The sequence below is a fragment of the Myotis daubentonii genome, chromosome 1 (assembly GCF_963259705.1).
Source record: "Myotis daubentonii chromosome 1, mMyoDau2.1, whole genome shotgun sequence".
In the NCBI taxonomy this organism is placed as follows: Eukaryota; Metazoa; Chordata; class Mammalia; order Chiroptera; family Vespertilionidae; genus Myotis; species Myotis daubentonii.
Window position 1 is genome coordinate 231,338,978 of NC_081840.1, and position 17,601 is coordinate 231,356,578.

At 46.7% G+C, this 17,601-nt stretch overlaps 1 protein-coding gene across 7 annotated transcripts in view; it reads left to right on the forward strand.

Annotated features, from left to right (window-relative positions):
- The window catches only part of KIAA0232 (KIAA0232 ortholog), a 72,264-nt gene that overhangs the window by 38,979 nt on the left and 15,684 nt on the right, over positions 1-17,601 (forward strand). For all 7 annotated transcript variants that reach the window (XR_009450071.1, XR_009450070.1, XM_059676105.1 and 4 more), the window contains exons 3-6: positions 2,588-2,725; positions 10,206-10,272; positions 11,266-11,347; positions 13,275-16,548. Coding sequence is in view for 5 of the 7 variants with exons in the window: in XM_059676105.1 (XP_059532088.1) it covers positions 2,588-2,725; positions 10,206-10,272; positions 11,266-11,347; positions 13,275-16,548 (3,561 nt within the window). In the remaining 2 variants the exon portion in view is untranslated. The remainder of the gene's footprint in view (positions 1-2,587; positions 2,726-10,205; positions 10,273-11,265; positions 11,348-13,274; positions 16,549-17,601) is intronic.

The following is a 17,601-nucleotide window of genomic DNA, read 5'->3' on the forward strand; positions in this document are numbered from 1 at the left end:
TCTCTCTCTCCCTCTTCCTTCCTCCTGAAATCAATAAAAATATTTTGTTAAAAAACTATTAGGACCTTTGAATGTGTGCTACCTCTGCTGGACTATAATATAGCTTCAGTAGAGAAATCTATAATAATAAAAGCATAATATGCTAACTAGACCTGACAGAGCTGAGGCTACGAGGGAAGCGCAGGTCCCAGGTGCTGGAGGAAAGCCGGCAGCCCGGGGAAGGAAGGCCTACTCTTGCACGAATTTCGTGCATTAAGCCTCTAGTATGGTTATAAGACTCAGTAAAGAGAAAGCCAATCTCAGAGCTCAAACAGAAAGGAGTCCTGCTTTGAATAATTACACAAATAACTTCCCCACCATATTTTATGTACTGTGAACAACAGAGAAAACTAACAGTTCCCATGCCTTAAGAAGCGTTGAATCTCCATTGTTATGGTTCAGTCCTCTGTGCCTGTCGAAGGCCAAGCCCTATCTCCAGAAGATATCATTGATAAGAATCGCAGGTTTCAGGTGTAGCCCCGCCAAACACTCAGATAGTGGAAATATACTGAGAGTTCTTCCTTGGCCATCACACACATTTTCCCTTGGAAAATGCAATAGACACCACTCAGCCAGAAAAGATGTTTTTCAGGTCATTAAATCTGCAAACATGCCTAAGAAATTAAGTAAAAGGTTGCTAATTCTGGTGAGTGTGGAGGGAGGAGGGACCTTCTTGCACTCTTATCTGGTGGCATAAAAGGAGATTGTATTGTTTCAAGTACAAACTGGTTTAGACAGTTGATGGCGTATTATTTGATCTTAAAGATCTTTTGAATGAATTATTCTGATGCTTTTCCTTTATTCCATCTCAATCATACATATCTATTTCCTCAGGGCCCACTGGAGGCCAAGTACTCTTCTAGATAATTTTCTTAATTTTGACATTGTCTGTCTCTCTAATCTCATTTTCCTTTGTCTCTCCACTGGTTTTACTCATAATTTATCAAGTAAAGCCTTTTAAAAGACAGAACAGCCCTGGCTGCTGTTTCTCAGTGGTTAGAGCATCGGCCTGAAAACCAGAGGGTGGAGAGTTTGAATCCTGGTCAAGGGCACGTACCTAGGTTGCCAGTTCGATCCCCACCCCTGGTTGGGCGCATGGGGGAGGCAGCCAATCTGTGTGTCTCTTTCACATTGATGTCTGTTCCCCCACCTCTCTTCCCCTCCCTCCCTCTGCCCCCTCTCTTCTTCCCTCCTCCCCTCCCTCCCTTACCCCTTACACTCTCTCTAAAAATATGTGGTAAAATATCCTCAGGTGAGGATTAACAACATCAACAACAAAAGACAAAACAAAGCAAATCGATTAAAAATATTAAATTTTGACAGTCCCAGTCTAAGGAAATAGCTAAGTAAACCTAATATTTTGGAATATTATGTAGCCCCAAAGAATTCGTAGTAACATGGGGGTAATGTTCACACTATAATAAGTTAAATCAAATGCAAAATTATACAAGTAGTGTGAATTCAACTGTGTTTTAAAGCATAAGAAAAAGACCAGATGAAGCAGACCAGATTGTTGTAGTGTTCACTGGCGGTAGGTCATGGGTGATTTGCCTGCTTTCTTCCTACTTTTCAGATTTTCTTCAGATTCTTATAATGGGCATAAAAATAGAGGGGGAAATATACTTCAAATACTAACAAAATATTTTGTATCTTTTTTGTTGGTTTGTTTGTTAATCCTCAACCGAGGATATATTTTTTCCCATTGATTTTTAGAGAGAGTGAAAGGAGGGAGGGAGGGAGGGAGAGAAAATAACATCAATATGAGAAAGACACTTCAAATAGTTGCCTCCTGCACACAACCTGGCCTGGGATTGGACCCACAACTCAAGCACATGCTTTGACCAGGAATCAAATCTGAGACCCTTCAGACCTCAGGCGATGCTCTAATCACTGAGTACACCTGCCAGGGCTCTGTTTTTTGTTTTTTTAGACTACAAGATATAGACATAAGGATTTAATCATTTAACTGTTAAATCCTGAGCACTCACTATTGAAGAGGGGAAGTATAGAAGAGAGGACACTGAATTGTGTATATAGTTTTGGACTCATACTAAAATATAAGTAATACTTGAATTTATATACAAACTAGAGGCCCGGCGCATGAATTTGTGCATGGGTGGGATCTGGCCAGCCTGCCCTTATTGGGGTGGGGGGGCCAATCGGGGGTGAGGCCGGTTGCGGGGAGGGGCTGTGGGCAGTTGGCAAGCTGGCTTCGCCCCCTGGTTGAACTCCTGGTCGAGGGGACAATTTGCATATTAGCCTTTTATTATATAGGATGTCTGAGTTGTTTATTAGCATTTGCTATAAATATGTGGGTCAGATTTAGTAAGATAATAAATAATAAACCATAAGTAATCAGTAATCTCAGGAGTAGATTCCAAACCAGTGGATCATCCTGCAGTGTTCTGTTTGACAGTGTCCTGTGGTCACTTGGTTAGTGTGCACCAGTTTACGAGGTAATGTGTTTAGTAGGGGGTGTATGTGCGAAAGAGTGTATGGAACTTGTTATTTATGCTTGGTCATTGAAACTTGTCCAATCTTCCTTTAGGAGAATGACATCTTCCTGGGCTGGGAAAAAGGAGCTTACAAGAAATGGGGAAAGAGTAAGAAGAAGTGCTCGGATCTCACTCTGGAAGAGATGAAAAAACAGGCTGCTGTCCAGTGTCTTCGATCTGCATCTGATGAAGTACGTTTCTATTTCATTTCTGAAAAGGGGTGTTTAAAAGTTTACAAGTATAACATCTTGACTCAAACAAACCTTAGAAAAATTATCTACTCGTTATCTTACCACTGTAACATAAACATTATTATATTTTTCTTTATGGCATTTATATAATGTGTTCTTTTATATGTATCATTGCAATTAGAGTATACACAAAAATGTTATATCCTTTTCTCCATTTAACATATAGAACATCTTGTTAATATATATCTTTATTCTTTTTAGTGGCTAAGTTATATTTCATGAAATAATATTCCAACAACAATATAATATACTTCTTATTGCTGGATATTTATCTTACTCTTGATTGTATTTTTTGTTATGCTCTCCAGGATATTTTCATGTGTGACTTTTTCCTTGGTTTATATTATTTCTTTTTTTAAAAAAATCTTTACCCAAAGATATATACATATATTTTTAAAAATATTACTGATTTTAGAGAGAGGAGGGGAGAGGGAGAGTCAGAAACATCCTTAAGAAACATCTCTAATCAGCTGCCTCCTGCACACCCTGCTGGGGGTCAAGTCCACAACCTGGGCATGTGCCCTGACTGGGATTTGAACCAGTGACCTCTTGGTTCATAGGTCAGTGCTCAACCACTGATTCACACTGGCTGGCTCAGGATATGTTTTTTTTTTAATATACTTTTATTGATTTCAGAGAGGATGGGAGAGGAGAGATAGAAACATCAATGATGAGAGAGAATCATTGATTGGCTGCTTCCTGCTCGCCCCCCACTGGGGATGGAGCCCACAACCCAGGTATGTGCCCTTGACTGGAATCGAACCTGGGACCCTTCAGTCCACAGGCTGATGCTCTGTCCACTGAGCCAAACCAGCTAGGGCGAGGATATATTTTTATTGCTTTTAAGAGAGAGAGAAACATCTATGTGAGAGAGAAACATTGATCAGTTGCCTTCCATATGCACCCTGACTAGGAATGGACTGGCAGTGTTTTAGTGCACGGGATGATGCTCTAACCCAGTGGTTGGCAAACTGCAGCTCGCGAGCCACATGTGGCTCTTTGGCCCCTTGAGTGTGGCTCTTCCACAGAATATTGACTTCTGTGCATGGGCCACGAAGTTTCAATCGCACTGTACGTGCGCGCCCGCACATGATATTTTGTGGAAGAGCCACACTCAAGGGGCCAAAGAGCCGCATGTGGCTCGCGAGCCGCAGTTTGCCAACCACTGCTCTAACCATTTGAGCCACCCGGCCAGGGCTATATCACTTCTTTTGTATATATTTCTAGAAGTAGAATAACAGTTATCTAACATTTTAAAAACACTGTATTTGCTTCTGATTTATAAATTTTTGTTTGTATATTAGAAAATATTATGATTATTTTCTTAATCTTTTAACATTTCATATAAAATACTTCTCTCTTCCTTCAACATTCTGAAATAACAAAATAATTTTAGAATGTAATCATTTATTTAAATTAGTACTATTAATTCTTGTTTTATTACACACTGTATGATACAATCTCTGAGATCACAATTACTTAGAAAATTATTTTGCTTTACCATTGAGGTAGTGTAAAATTACCTTTATAATGCAAAAGTAAATGGAGAGTTAGAAAAAGCAGTTCTCAAGTGGTAGAATGTTAGCATTTATTCCACCTTCAGTGAGTTCTCACTAAAAATGGGTATAATTTATTTTATTTCTTAAGTTACTCTAGGCTTTCAATATGCTTTTTTCCCCCTGTACTTTATATTGTTTCATTGAATGATTTATCTGTTCACGCACCAATGCCTCAGTATTTTACTTTATGGTATTTTTTTTAAAATTGATTTCAGAGAGGAAGGGAGGGAGGGAGGGAGGGAGGGAGGGAGAGAGAGAGAGAGAGAGAGAGAAACATCAATGATGAGAGAATCATTGATTGGCTGCCTCCTGCCCGCCCCCCACTGGGGATCGAGCCCAGGCATGTGCCCTTGACCAGAATCAAACCTGGGACCCTTCAGTCTGCAGGCTGACACTCTATCCACTGAGCCACACCAGCTAGGGCTACTTTGTGATTGTCTGTTATTTTTGTTTGGTAATATTCCATATTTCTTTCCTCTGTTACCCCCACTCCCCCCAATCTCTCTCTCTTGAATTTATATACAATTAATTTCAGAGAAGAAGGAAGAGGGAGAGAGAGATAGAAACATCGATGATGAGAGAGAATCATTGATCGGCTGCCTCCTGCACGCTCCACATTGGGGATCGAGCCCGCAAGCCGGGCATGTGCCCTGACTGGGAATTGAACCATGACCTCCTGGTTCATAGGTCAACGTTCAACCACGAGCCATGCTGGCCGGGTTGTTTCCTCTTTTTTTTTTAAACTGTGTCCTGGTGTGGGATTTTTGTGTGTGGTTACCATTAGGTTTGTAGAAAATAAAGTTGCATATAGTACTGTAGTATTCTCTTTCTTTTGAGTGCATCTGATCTTCATCTTCCTTTGCCAGTTCAGATTTCTATCCCCTCCCCTTTTATGTTTTTGTCGCCACAAATTATTCCTGTTTATGCTGTAAGTTTTTGGGTGATGTTATTCGTAGTGTTGTGATCTAATGGTCTTTATTTCAGGTAGAATAACTCCCTTGAATATTTCCTGTAATGGAGGTTTTCTGGTGATAAAGTTCCTCAGCTTCTGTATGTCTATGTCTGAGAATGTCTTTATTTCTCCACATTTAAAGGATAATTTCACTGGATATATTACTCATGGCTGGTAATGTCTCTCTGACGTTTGCATATTTGGTTCCACTCTCTTCTGGCTTGTAGAGTTCAGCTGAGAAGGATGAAATTCCGATAGGTCTTTCTTTGTAGGTCACTTCCTTCTTTTTCCCTGTCTGCTTTGAGAATTTTTTCTTTGTCACTAATTTTTGGCAGCTTTAATACCAAGTGCCTTGGAGAGGGCCTCTTAGGATTGAGGTAACTAGGTGTTCTGTTTGCTTCTTGGATTTGAGGCTTTAATTCTTTCCATACGTTTGGGAAGTTCTCATGCACTATTGTTTGAATAGACTCTCCTTCTATGCTCCCTCTCTTCCTCCTGCAGAATTCCTGTAACTCTAATGTTGCTTTTTCTGATGGAGTCAGATAGTTCTTGTAGAGCTCTTCCATTTTTCTTTATGTCCAGGTGTCTCTCTCTCCTTCCCTCTGCGTCATTTCTGGATGCCTTCATCATCACTAATTCTTTCCTCCATCTAGTTGGCTCTGTTTTCTATCTCAGTAGTTCACTCTTAATGTCTTTAATTGCATGCTTCATTTCTGAGCTTTCTGATTGGTTCTTTTTAAGTTTTAATCTCTTCGGTAAAGTTTTGTTCATTGATCTGCTCTCTGAGTGCATTGAATTGCCTGTCTATTTTCTTGCATCTTGTTGATTATTTTCAGAACCGCCATCTTGAAATCTCTGTCATTTATATCACACATTTCCATGTGCTCCAGCTTGCTTTCTGGGGAGTTTTCATTTTCTTTCTGATCATCCTTGTTACTGTGGTTATTCATGGTATTTGGTTCTTTGCTTAGTGAGGTCTTTGTGTTTGTGTCTATATTAATGAAGAAGTCTTTCTACTGCGTTCCCGTAGATGGTGCTGAATCGCAAGGCTTTTCACTCTGACCTCCTAGTCCAGCGGTTCTCCACCTTCCCAGTGCCGCGGCCCTTTAATACAGTTCCTCATGTTGTGGTGACCCCCAACCATAAAGTTGTTTTCGTTGCTACTTCATAACTGTCATGTTGCTACTGTGATGAATCATCATGTAGATATCTGATATGCAGGATGGTCTTAGGCGACCCCTGTGAAAGGGTCCTTTGACCCCCAAAGGGGTTGCGACCCACAGGTTGAGAACCGCTGCACCTAATCTTAACCTCCACGGCTTCCTAAGACACTCTGCTTGGTGGGGTTTGCTTTACTTTCACGGTCATGGCGACCCCTGACCTCCATGGTGCCCCAAGCACCCCTCCTGGGCATCAGTCCCAGAGGGAAACCGCAGCAGCTCCTGGTTTACAGATAACAGGCTCCTGCACCCAACTGCACGGGCAGCAGGAGGCGAGGTGTGGGAGTTCAAGCCGGGCAGGGCTCTGTGGCCTGCTTTTGTTTGAAACACTGCCGCCTTGCCTGACAGTGGAGAGCCACACGCAGAACCCTGTGCTCTGCCAGGCGTCTCTGACCCAGACACTGTTTGCTCCGTGGCAGCTCGCCCTGCTGGGCTGCCCCGTGCCGCGCTCGGTTCCTCCCGCCGCGAGCTCCGGGCGGCAGGGTGGCGTCTGCGCGTCCCTCCCTTTTCCTCTCCTCGTTTATTCCCGGGTGCCCACCTTGATGTTTCAGTGCGCGGGTCTCTCAGGTGTGCATCTGTGCTGAGCAGGGATGTTTTTGTTGAATTATAGTTGATTAACTTGTTGACATTTCAGTGGGAGAGGCCAAGGGCTCTCTCACGCCGCCATTCCTCTGATGTCACTCTCTCTCATTCTTGAATGCCCTGTGGATGTGGTATACTATTAAAATGTAATTTTGAGATTATATAATAGTTTATATTATAATTGGGAAAGCAAATAAAATTTCTCATTAACAGCTCCAAATTAACAATTTGGAGCACCTGCCAGGAGGGAGGGGACGATGCCCTTTTTGCTCCTCACTTGCTATTCCGATAGCCCAGGGGTCGAATGATTAACATGCGCGCGCACATAGGATGCTGTGATGGTCAAGGACAGGAAGCAGATGCCGGTGGGTCAAGCTTGCTTTTTCTTTTTTTAAATATATTTTCATTGATTTCAGAGAGGTAGGGAGAGGGGAGAGAGATAAAAATATCAATGATGAGAGAGAATCATTGATCGGCTGCTTCCTGCACCTGCCTCACTGGGGATCGAGCCCGCAACCTGCGCCTGTGCCCTTGACTGGAATCGAACCCAGGACCCTGCATTCTGCAGGCTGATGTTCTATCCGGTGAGCCAAACCAGCTAGGGCTAGAGCTTGCTTTTAGGCACAGAGCTAAGCAGTAAGTTCCTTGTTTCTTGGCCATTAAATAATGAGAGCAAATCTGTATACTTCTCTGTTGTATTACTATCCAGGACAACTAAATCACAGGTGTGTGGAGGAGACAAAGAACGAGAGAGAATATCTAGTCCCAGGTTGTGTAATGGTTGTAGCGTGCAGACTGTTAAACAGTCAGCAGCCTTGGTGCTGAAGGCAGAGGCAGAGGTGACGCCTGAGGCTCGGAGCTCTGCCCTGGGACTGGCACTGGCTTCAGAAACATAGTGACATAGGCTTGTGTGCAGAGCAGCGTGCAGCAGCGCGTGTCAGCTGACGCTGGGGTTAGGTTCATGATCTGGAGGAAGTGGAATAAAACGGCCAGCTCATCCACCTTGAACATTATGGTAAGCAGTCTTCCCAGTGGCATTGTGTAGGAGGAGCGGTGTTTATGACTAGTCACTGCCATGGTCTGTAAGAGTGTTTTTAAGGAAGGAATAATTCTCTTTTGGCCCGTTTCCTGGTCTCCCTCCGTCCTGTCTCCCTAGTGAAAGCGGTGAACTGATGTGGATGGAATTAATTATCGTTTACAATTAACTGTTTCCATGTAATCTTGCTGCTTAAACTGCTCAAGCTGTGGAACGCCCGTGTTTCTTGCTTAGGATGTCGGTAAAACTTGTGCTGAGTCATTTTGCGTGAAGTCAGTGGGGCGAAGCTCTATTTTTAGCCCCTGCAGGCCCAGGAGGGCGAGGGGGGAGCAATCCCGTGCACCTGTTCGGTGCTGCCCACCTAGAGAGACTCAATCCCGTCTAAATACTTTCGGCCACAGAATAAGTACAAGGTTGCTACGAAATACACTCACTTTTCTTGTATCTGGTGAACAACTTTTCTTTCCTCTAGTGAGAAATAGAATTTTTAAACTTTAAAAGTCTACATAAGTAAAAGATTTTTTGCTCGTGCCTGTTGGCAACATTCATTTTTCTTTAAAGGTTGCCCCTTATTCTTACCCTCCCAATTTCAGACACTTCACGCTCTCTCCTCCCGTTTGACCCTGTTTCTGCACAGAGACTAGGATCTGGTCCATGACCCTTAAAGGGAAACGGTGCCAACGCCGGCCTGCTCTGTGCTGCTCCTCGAGGCGGCCATGAGGCTCGTTTCAGAAAGAAAAGTCAGACCGTGAGCTCCTCAGGGACTCAGATGAGCTTTTTGTGATTTTTCTTTTTAAATAACTGATGTGTTTTCCTTTTCTTTTAAAATTGATTTTAGAGAGAGGAAGGGGGAGAGAAAGAAAAGGAGAGAGCAACATCAGTTGGTTGATCCCTCACAGGCCCCAATCAGGGACCACAACCTGGGTATGTGCCCTGACCAGAAACCAAACCCTCTGGTATGTGGGGCGAGCCACCCGGTCAGGGCTGTGGTTTTCCTTTATATTGAACTAGAGGCCCGGTGCACAAAATTTGCTCACTGGCGGGGGGGTGGGGGCGTCATCCCCTCAGCCTGGCCTGCACCCTCTCACAGTCTGGGAGCCCCCCGATCAATTGCCCTGAAGAGGTAGCTCCTGCCTATCTGGCCTGGGCTCCGCAATGGATCACCCCCACAGAGGGAGGCCCAGGCTACCTGCCACAGCGCCGCCAGCCAGCTAGCCTGGGCCTCCTACTTTGGGGCATTCGCGGAGCCCCCCGATTGATCGGCCTGCCAGCTGATGTCTTGGGCCTCCCTCTGCGGGGTGATCATGGGGCAATGGCCGGGCCCCCAACCATTCGCATTTCACCCGCCTTGGCTGGCCTGGAGCCAGTGGGTGTCATAGCGTGGTCGTCTGGATGGTCCGGATGGTCATTCCGCTGTTAGGCCATTCGGTCGATTTGCATATTATGCTTTTACTAGAGACCCTTTGCAGGAAGATTCCTGCAAGAATAGGGCTTCCTCAGGCCAATTGAGCCGCCAAGCCCCGCCACCCAGGGCCGCACATGGGGGCCCGGATGGCTGCTCGTGCTGGCCCGCCCTGCCTGCAGTATGCAAATTAGCCATCATGTTTGTTGGCGGTTAATTTGCATGTCGCTCTGATTGGCTGATGGGTATAGCGAAGATATGGTCAATTAGCACCTTTGTCTTTTATTAGATGTGCTTTTATTATTATAGATTTAGCACAAGATCTTGCTGACATAGGCAGTGACTAGGATGCTGACTTTAGCTGTGCGAGGGCACTTAGGCCCTTCGGCTGCCCCGTCAGCAGGATGCTGTACCCCTGGGAAGACAGAAGTGACTTTTCTCAGTGAGTGCCATTGGATAGACTTAATTAGGAAAACATGGATACTGAATTGGATCTACAGATGCATAATTTTTAAACTTTTGTGTTCACTTAAATATTGATAATGTCTTCCTTTTGGAACATGAAAAATTAATTTCTTTATAAAACCTTCATATTAAAGCAAAAGAGTACAAATACCTGGTTTTTACATACCCGGCAGCAAACGAATGTGTGCTTTTGTTCCCACGCAGAGCTCTGGAATCGAGACGTTAGTGGAGGAGCTCTGCTCCCGCCTAAAAGACCTGCAGAGCAAGCAAGGTGAGTGCTGCCTCCAGGCCTGTCTGTGCAGGCACAATAGTCACCAAGGAGGCGGGGGGTGATCTTAGGATGGAACCAGCAAGAACCACAGCGGGGGAGAGTCTGTGTTCAGTGTGTCTCCAGGCGAGCGTGGGTCAGCCCTCCGCTGTCACCTGTAGGGAGCCCCCTGCTGCTGAGTGCATTGGCCCACAGGTGCCCTCGGAGAGTGTGCTCCCGTCCTTGTGCCCTGCTGATACCTCCCTGTTGACACCAGGCCTTCTTAATTAGGTGTCAACACTAAATACCTCAGATTTGGAAGAACTTCTACTTTGACTCTTGAATTTTGGGGGGAAGGCAGGCCTGACAACCTCAATAAGCCATTTTGACTCAAGAACCCTTATCACGTTTTTTCCCCACTTTTCTTTAAGCCCATCCTAAGATTAAGGACCTTTATTTTCCTTGTCCTCTTCATGCTCATTTTGCTGCCCACCAAGTCTTGACCTTCCTATTAAGGGCGTGGTTGGTTCGTTTGTGTTGAATTCCTGGCAGGATCATGAGCTAATCTAAGGGAAAAGCCCTTTGATTCTGTTTTAGTGGAAACACAGCCCTTGGCCTTCTGGATGTTAAGGGACGGATTGCGAATTGTGATTAAGAATTTTCTGTGCAGATTAACATCAGTCAAGGTGATTCGGTATAGAAAGTCCATGAGTGCAGAATTTTGTGAGAAAATATTTTTGGAATCTAAACAGATGTTCTCTCTTTCTGGTGTAATTAACAAGTACCCAGGGAATTTCAGTTTCTCAGGTGCCTCCAGGGCGCTGGCTCGGTGATGAGACGAACAGGTCTCGCCGCAGCCGTGTTCACGGGGTGTAGCCAGAGACTTCCCCCTGGTACACTGAAGAAATAGGTTGTTATTACAAAGATAAACTGCCACAAAAGCCTATATCATTTCTATTAAAGTTTGAGAAATTTTTAAAAACATGACAAAACTTTCTAAATTTTGTTTCACAACAGAAGAGAAGATTCACAAAAAGTTCGAAGGGTGTCCCTCTCCAGAGGCAGAGTTATCCCCGACAGCAAAGGATCAAGTGGAAATGTACGTAAGACTCATTAGTCACAGAGTGCGCATTTGTTAAATTCAGAGTAAGAATTACTGCATTGTTTACAGTCTTGCTCATCGTCTTGTATGTGGTTTCATATTTTATAATTCAGGGAACATTGAGCACTTACTTGCATATTTGACACAGAATTCAAAGGTGAGTAAGGTTCTGTCCTTAAATTACATATTGAATCGTCTCTGTGCAGCGAATGAATGAAACAAGGCTGTTATTTGCCGTCCATTCATGTCCTGTGACCATGGACATTCCCACTGTCTTCGGAGGCAGCTGAATGGGGCCATGCACATCCTTGTTGCCCACACAGGAACCAGGTGCCCACTGCTGGCTCCAGAGGGAACGGCGAGTCATGGGCCTCGCCACACTTGTTTACTGAAGACACTTCAGTTCTTTCTTTGTAAGTGGTTAGTGTTAAAATCAGCTGCGTTACAAGCAGACTGCTTTATTACACATTGTATTGGGGTCTTCTGAACGTCTAAAACTTAAGGAAAGAGGAGCGTGTGGTTGGTTTGTGTGACCCTGCGCTGTCCACCACGGTGGCCTAGTCACGTGCGGCTGTTGAGCCCTTGAAATGTGGCCACTTCAGAATGAGACGTACTGGGAATATAAATTCCAGCAGATCTCAGAGCCTCTGTGTAAAAACGAATGTAAACTATCCTAGTAATATCTCTTAGTATCAAGTACATGTTGAAATGATGTTATTTATCATGGTTATATTTGGTTCAGTAAATTATTGAAATTAATTTCACTTGTTTCTTCTTATGCTTTTAATGCGCCTCCTAGAACATTAAAAAATATATTGAGGCACACAGTATGTTTCTCTTAGCTCTGCTGCAGACTGAGCAGGTCCCTTCATGAGCGTGGCCTTTCGCTGCTTCATGTGTGACCTTGGCAGCCGCCTGCACCTGGAGGCTCCCTCTGGCATCTGCTCGCTGTGAACTCTCTGGGGCTCCCAGTTTCCTAGCAACCGAGAGCTCATCTCCCACTTTCCAGGCCTCTAAAGCCTGCCTCTCGAGGCCCATCCTCACCGCAGGGTTGCTGTCGAAGCAGGCTCCAGGCTGGACCCATCTGCGTCCCCAGGGCCCTGCACCTCTCAGTGTCCTCACTGCACTGCTGCATGTCTGGGCCGTGAAGCCGCCCTGCGGTCCACCTGCTCTCATTGTCCTTTCTGCACGCTTGCCTACCACAACCCCTGCTAATTCTCAGGGTCTCCTCAATGCCGGCACTGTGCTCTCTCCTGAGAAAAAGCACGGCAACGCTCACTCAGGAAGATGCTGTCAGGACTCATTTCACAGGCGAGTTCCTTTACTCCTCACAGCTCGGGGAGGTAGACACCTTTCTTAAGTGACATGCTTGAGGCCACACAGCTAGAAATCGACAGTCAGGACTTGAATCAGGACGTGTGGCTTCAGAGTGTATGCTCTCACCTGCTTGACTGTACAGCTTTTCAACTGCATCCACTCCCGGCCTCACAAAGCCTGTGAGCTTAGTCATGTCGTCTCCATTCCACAGCTGAGGAAGTGTGGCCATGGCATAAATTAGTAGCTGTAAGCCGCGGCGTAGTGAGTCTGAGCTGAGAATGACGTTCAGGTATCTCTTATCGAAAGATTACATTGTCTACTATGTCATATTTTTCACTTACGGCTTCTTAGTTAAAATTCAGACTTTGAAGATAAAAACTGTCATTTTACATGTTTTAATATTCTTATAATGCTTATCTCGGTTCTTTGTACATTGGACTAAATGTAAAGGCTATTTTACTGTGTTACTAATTATTTAAAAGTTAATGATTCATGGGTAATGCAACCATTGACTGTTAAAATGAATATCCCAGGCTTCCGTTTGGTAATGTTTACTATGGCTAATACATCTCAGTGCCTCTTCCGAACTCTTTGCGCTGTTTTGCAGGTACTACGAAGCGTTTCCCCCGCTTTCGGAAAAGCCAGTTTGCCTGCAAGAGATCATGACCGTGTGGAACAAGTCTAAAGTCTGCTCTTCCTCCAGCTCCTCGTCATCGTCCACCGCGCCCCCAGCCAGCACAGACACGGCGTCCCCCAAGGACTGCAACAGTGAGGGCGAGGCCAGCAGGGACAGGGGCGAGGTGGTGCCCACCGCTGTACACGCGCAAACCCTGAGCAGAAGTAAAAATGAGAAGGAGAACAAATTTGGGAACGGCACAATTGAAGAGAAGCCTGCTTTGTACAAAAAACAAATGCGACACAAACCCGAAGGCAAGGTCCGCCCTCGCTCCTGGTCCTCCGGCTCCAGTGAGGCAGGCTCCAGCTCGAGCGGGAATCAGGGAGAACTAAAAGCATCCATGAAGTGCGTGAAAGTCAGACACAAGGCGCGAGACCTCCGAAACAGGAAAGGGCGGAATGGGCAGAGCAGGCTCTCGCTGAAGCATGGCGAGAGGGCCGAAAGGATCACCCACGTGGGCGGCGGCGGCAGCAGCAGCAGTGGCGGCTCTGGCAGGCAGCTGTGCAGGCGAGCGAAGAGACCATTGAAGGAGGTAGGCAGGAGGGACGCAGACGGCGCAGAGGGCAGAGACCTGCACCTGGACAGCAGAAACGACAAGGAATACAAAGAAGAGCCACTGTGGTACACCGAACCGATTGCAGAATATTTCGTTCCTTTGAGCAGGAAAAGTAAACTAGAGACCACGTACCGAAACCAACAGGATGCGCGGGATCCGACTGCAGAGGCGATAGGAGAACTGTCTGACTCAGTGCACGGTCTTTGTATCAGCAACAGTAACATTCATAAAGCGTACCTCCCAGCGGGTACTTTCATCGATGGTCACTTTGTAGAAATGCCTGCGGTTATAAATGAGGAGGTTGACCTCCCTGGGACCTCATTCTGTTCTCTCCCGGAGGACAACAGCTACTCGGATGATATTCATCTGTCAGAGTTAACACACTTCTATGAAGTGGACATTGATCAATCCATGTTGGATCCTGGTGCCTCAGAAACAATGCAAGGAGAAAGTCGGATTTTGAATATGATTCGACAAAAAAGCAAGGAGAGAAGTGATTTTGAGGCAGAATGTTGCATAGTGTTAGATGGGATGGAGTTGCAAGGGGAACGTGCAATATGGACAGATTCCACCAGCTCCGCGGCCGCCGAGGGCCAGTTCCTGCAGGGCCTGGGCAACCTGGCGCAGTTCTGGGAGTGCTGCTCGTCCAGCTCCGGGGATGCCGACGGCGAGAGCTTCGGGGGAGAGTCTCCGATCAGGCTCTCTCCCATCTTAGACGGCGCAGCCCTCGACCCGCATCTGCTTGCCGGCAATCAAGAGCTCTTCTCAGATATTAATGAAGGATCTGGTATAAACTCTTGTTTTTCAGTGTTTGAAGTGCAATGCAGTAATTCTGTTCTACCATTTTCTTTTGAAACACTCAACTTGGGGAATGAAAATACAGATTCTAGTGTGAACACACTCGGGAAAACACAGTCCAGGTTGCTAATATGGACCAGAAATAGTGCCTTTGAAGAAAATGAACACTGTTCTAATCTTTCCACAAGAACCTGTAGCCCATGGTCCCATTCAGAAGAAACACGTTCGGACAATGAGACGTTAAGTCTCCAGTTGGAAGAATCCACGCAGTTTAACGCAGAAGATGTTAATTATGTGGTTCCTAGAGTCTCGTCAAATTATGTAGATGAAGAACTTCTAGATTTTTTGCAAGATGAAACTTGCCAACAAAACAGTAGAACTTTAGGAGAAATTCCCACGTTAGTTTTAAAAAAAAAATCGAAACTAGAATCTGTCTGTGGTATTCAGCTCGAACAAAAACCAGAGAACAAAACCTTTGAACCTACGCACGTGCGTTGTGGGAGCAGCCCCGGTGGAGACGGCTACGGGCCAGGGGTCATTAAGGACATCTGGACACAGCTGGCGGAGAGGAACTCCGTGGCGCTGGTGGAAGTCGAAGGAGCTGCTGATGAGCTGTTCTCCACAGACGTGAACAACTATTGCTGCTGCCTGGACGCTGAAGCCGAGGGGGAGCCGCTCCGGGAGCCCAGCAAGGCCGTGCAGCGGTCGGAGTACCACCTGTGGGAGGGGCAGAAGGAGAACCTGGAGAAGCGCGCCTTTGTGTCGGGCGAGCTGTCCAAGGTGGACGGCGGCGACTACACCACACCCTCCAAGCCTTGGGACGTGGCCCAGGAGAAGGAGAACGCCTTCATTCTCGGGGGCGTGTACGGAGAGCTGAAGACCTTCAGCAGCGACGGGGAGTGGGCGGTGGTGCCGCCCAGCCACGCGAAGGGAAGCCTGCTGCAGTGCGCGGCCTCCGACGTGGTGACCATCGCCGGCACGGACGTCTTCATGACGCCGGGGAACAGCTTCGCTCCCGGCCACCGGCAGCTGTGGAAGCCCCTCGTGGCGCTGGAGCAGAGCGACCCGCCGAGGACGGGGGAGGGCGGGTTAAATAAGGGGTTTTCCTTTGTCTTCCATGAAGACTTCCTGGGAGCTTGTGGCAACTTCCAAGTTGAAGATCCTGGACTCGAGTATTCGTTCTCTTCCTTCGACTTGGACAATCCGTTTTCCCAGGTTCTCCACGTGGAGTGCTCCTTTGAGCCCGAAGGGATTGCGTCTTTCAGCCCTGGTTTCAGGCCGAAGTCCATCCTCTGCTCCGACCCCGACAGTGACGTGTTCCACCCCAGGATCTGCGGCGTCGACAGAACCCAGTACAGGGCCATTCGGATCTCGCCTAGGACCCACTTCCGCCCCATTTCCGCATCTGAGCTGTCCCCTGGAGCGGGGAGCGAGTCGGAGTTTGAGTCTGAGAAAGACGAAGCCAGTCTCCCCGTTCCTCCTCAGGTTGATGCGTTCGAAGATCCACAGGCAGATCTCAAGCCCCTGGAAGAAGATGCGCAGAAAGAAGGCCATTACTACGGGAAGTCGGAACTGGAGTCGGGGAAGTTCCTGCCCCGGCTGAAGAAGTCGGGGATGGAGAAGAGCGCGCAGACGTCCCTGGATGCGCAGGAGGAGCCGGCGGGGAAGCAGGCCCAGTGCCTGGAGTGCAGCGGGAGCGAGCCCCTGGGCACCGGTGTGGAAAGCTCAGAGGCAAATTGTAAAATAATGGCCCCGTGCGAGGAAGACGCTAATCATTTCTGCAGTTGCAAAGCAGGTTGTCAGTTCCCTGCCTATGAAGATAACCCGGTTCCTTCCGGACAGCTGGAGGAGGTATGTGCCTATGTGTGGGTGTCCATAAAGGGGTTTGACTGTACCCCAAGAACAGGCAAGGAACGATGGTGGTAAGTTATTGAGGAATGTGTGTAACTGTCTTAAAATGGATCCTTATGGTTTTACATAAGGACTTAAAATGGACTTGATGTTTATAAACTTAAACTAGACATTTTATGCAGAGAAAAGACATTTAAAAATAAATCAGTGGGTCTAAGGTTCTCCTGTGTTGTCTTAACATGCATGTATTATGCTTATAGCAAAACCTAATATATAAGCATTACAGCTTTCAAAGTTGATGAATCAGAGAGCACCAGGTGCTAGAACAGGGGGTCAGACCACCTCGGTACTTGAGTTCTGGCTAAGAAAGAATTCAGAGCCAAGACTCAACCTATAAGAGAACATTTATTTAGAAAATCACAGAGGTAGAAGTCATTTGTAGAAGAAATGTGCTTAGGAAACAAGTTATAGAGGGAAAGCAAGGGCCCTTGGAGCTGAGAAGTGAGGACGGTGAAGGTGTCATGCTTACGGGGAGAGGGCGGGGAGGGGAGCTGTGCTCCTGGGGAGAACGTGCTGGGTCCGCATCCTAAGGCTTTAAGGGTGGAGAGTGTGGGGAGGGCCCAGGGGACGATCTCAGTACATAGGCAGCGGTTTGCCAGGTGGGTCCTTCAGGGTCAGGGTTTCCACGGATTGATTGGCGCCGGGGCAGGGGCTCATTATCTAATGCAGCTGGTTCTGAGGGCAGCCATGGGGTTGATTGTCTGACTGTGCTGCTTTTCTGGTCCTGAAGCTAAAATACACTGAGGCCTAGATGTTAGCCTAGGGAGGGAAGGTCAGGGGTCTAAACTGGATGATCAGAGACATGAAAGGTCAGGCGGTCCAAACCGCATGAGCAGCGTGTGCTAGGGGAGGAAAGCTCACCCTACAATTGTCCGTTGCCAAGCCCCTGGGGCTTTCCGCCCTGGTGGCCTCCTGTAGCTGGCCCGTCGTCCTCACTCTGCCCATGTCTAACTGCCCTCCACACTGCTCTTCAGAAGCAGCAGCGAGTCCATC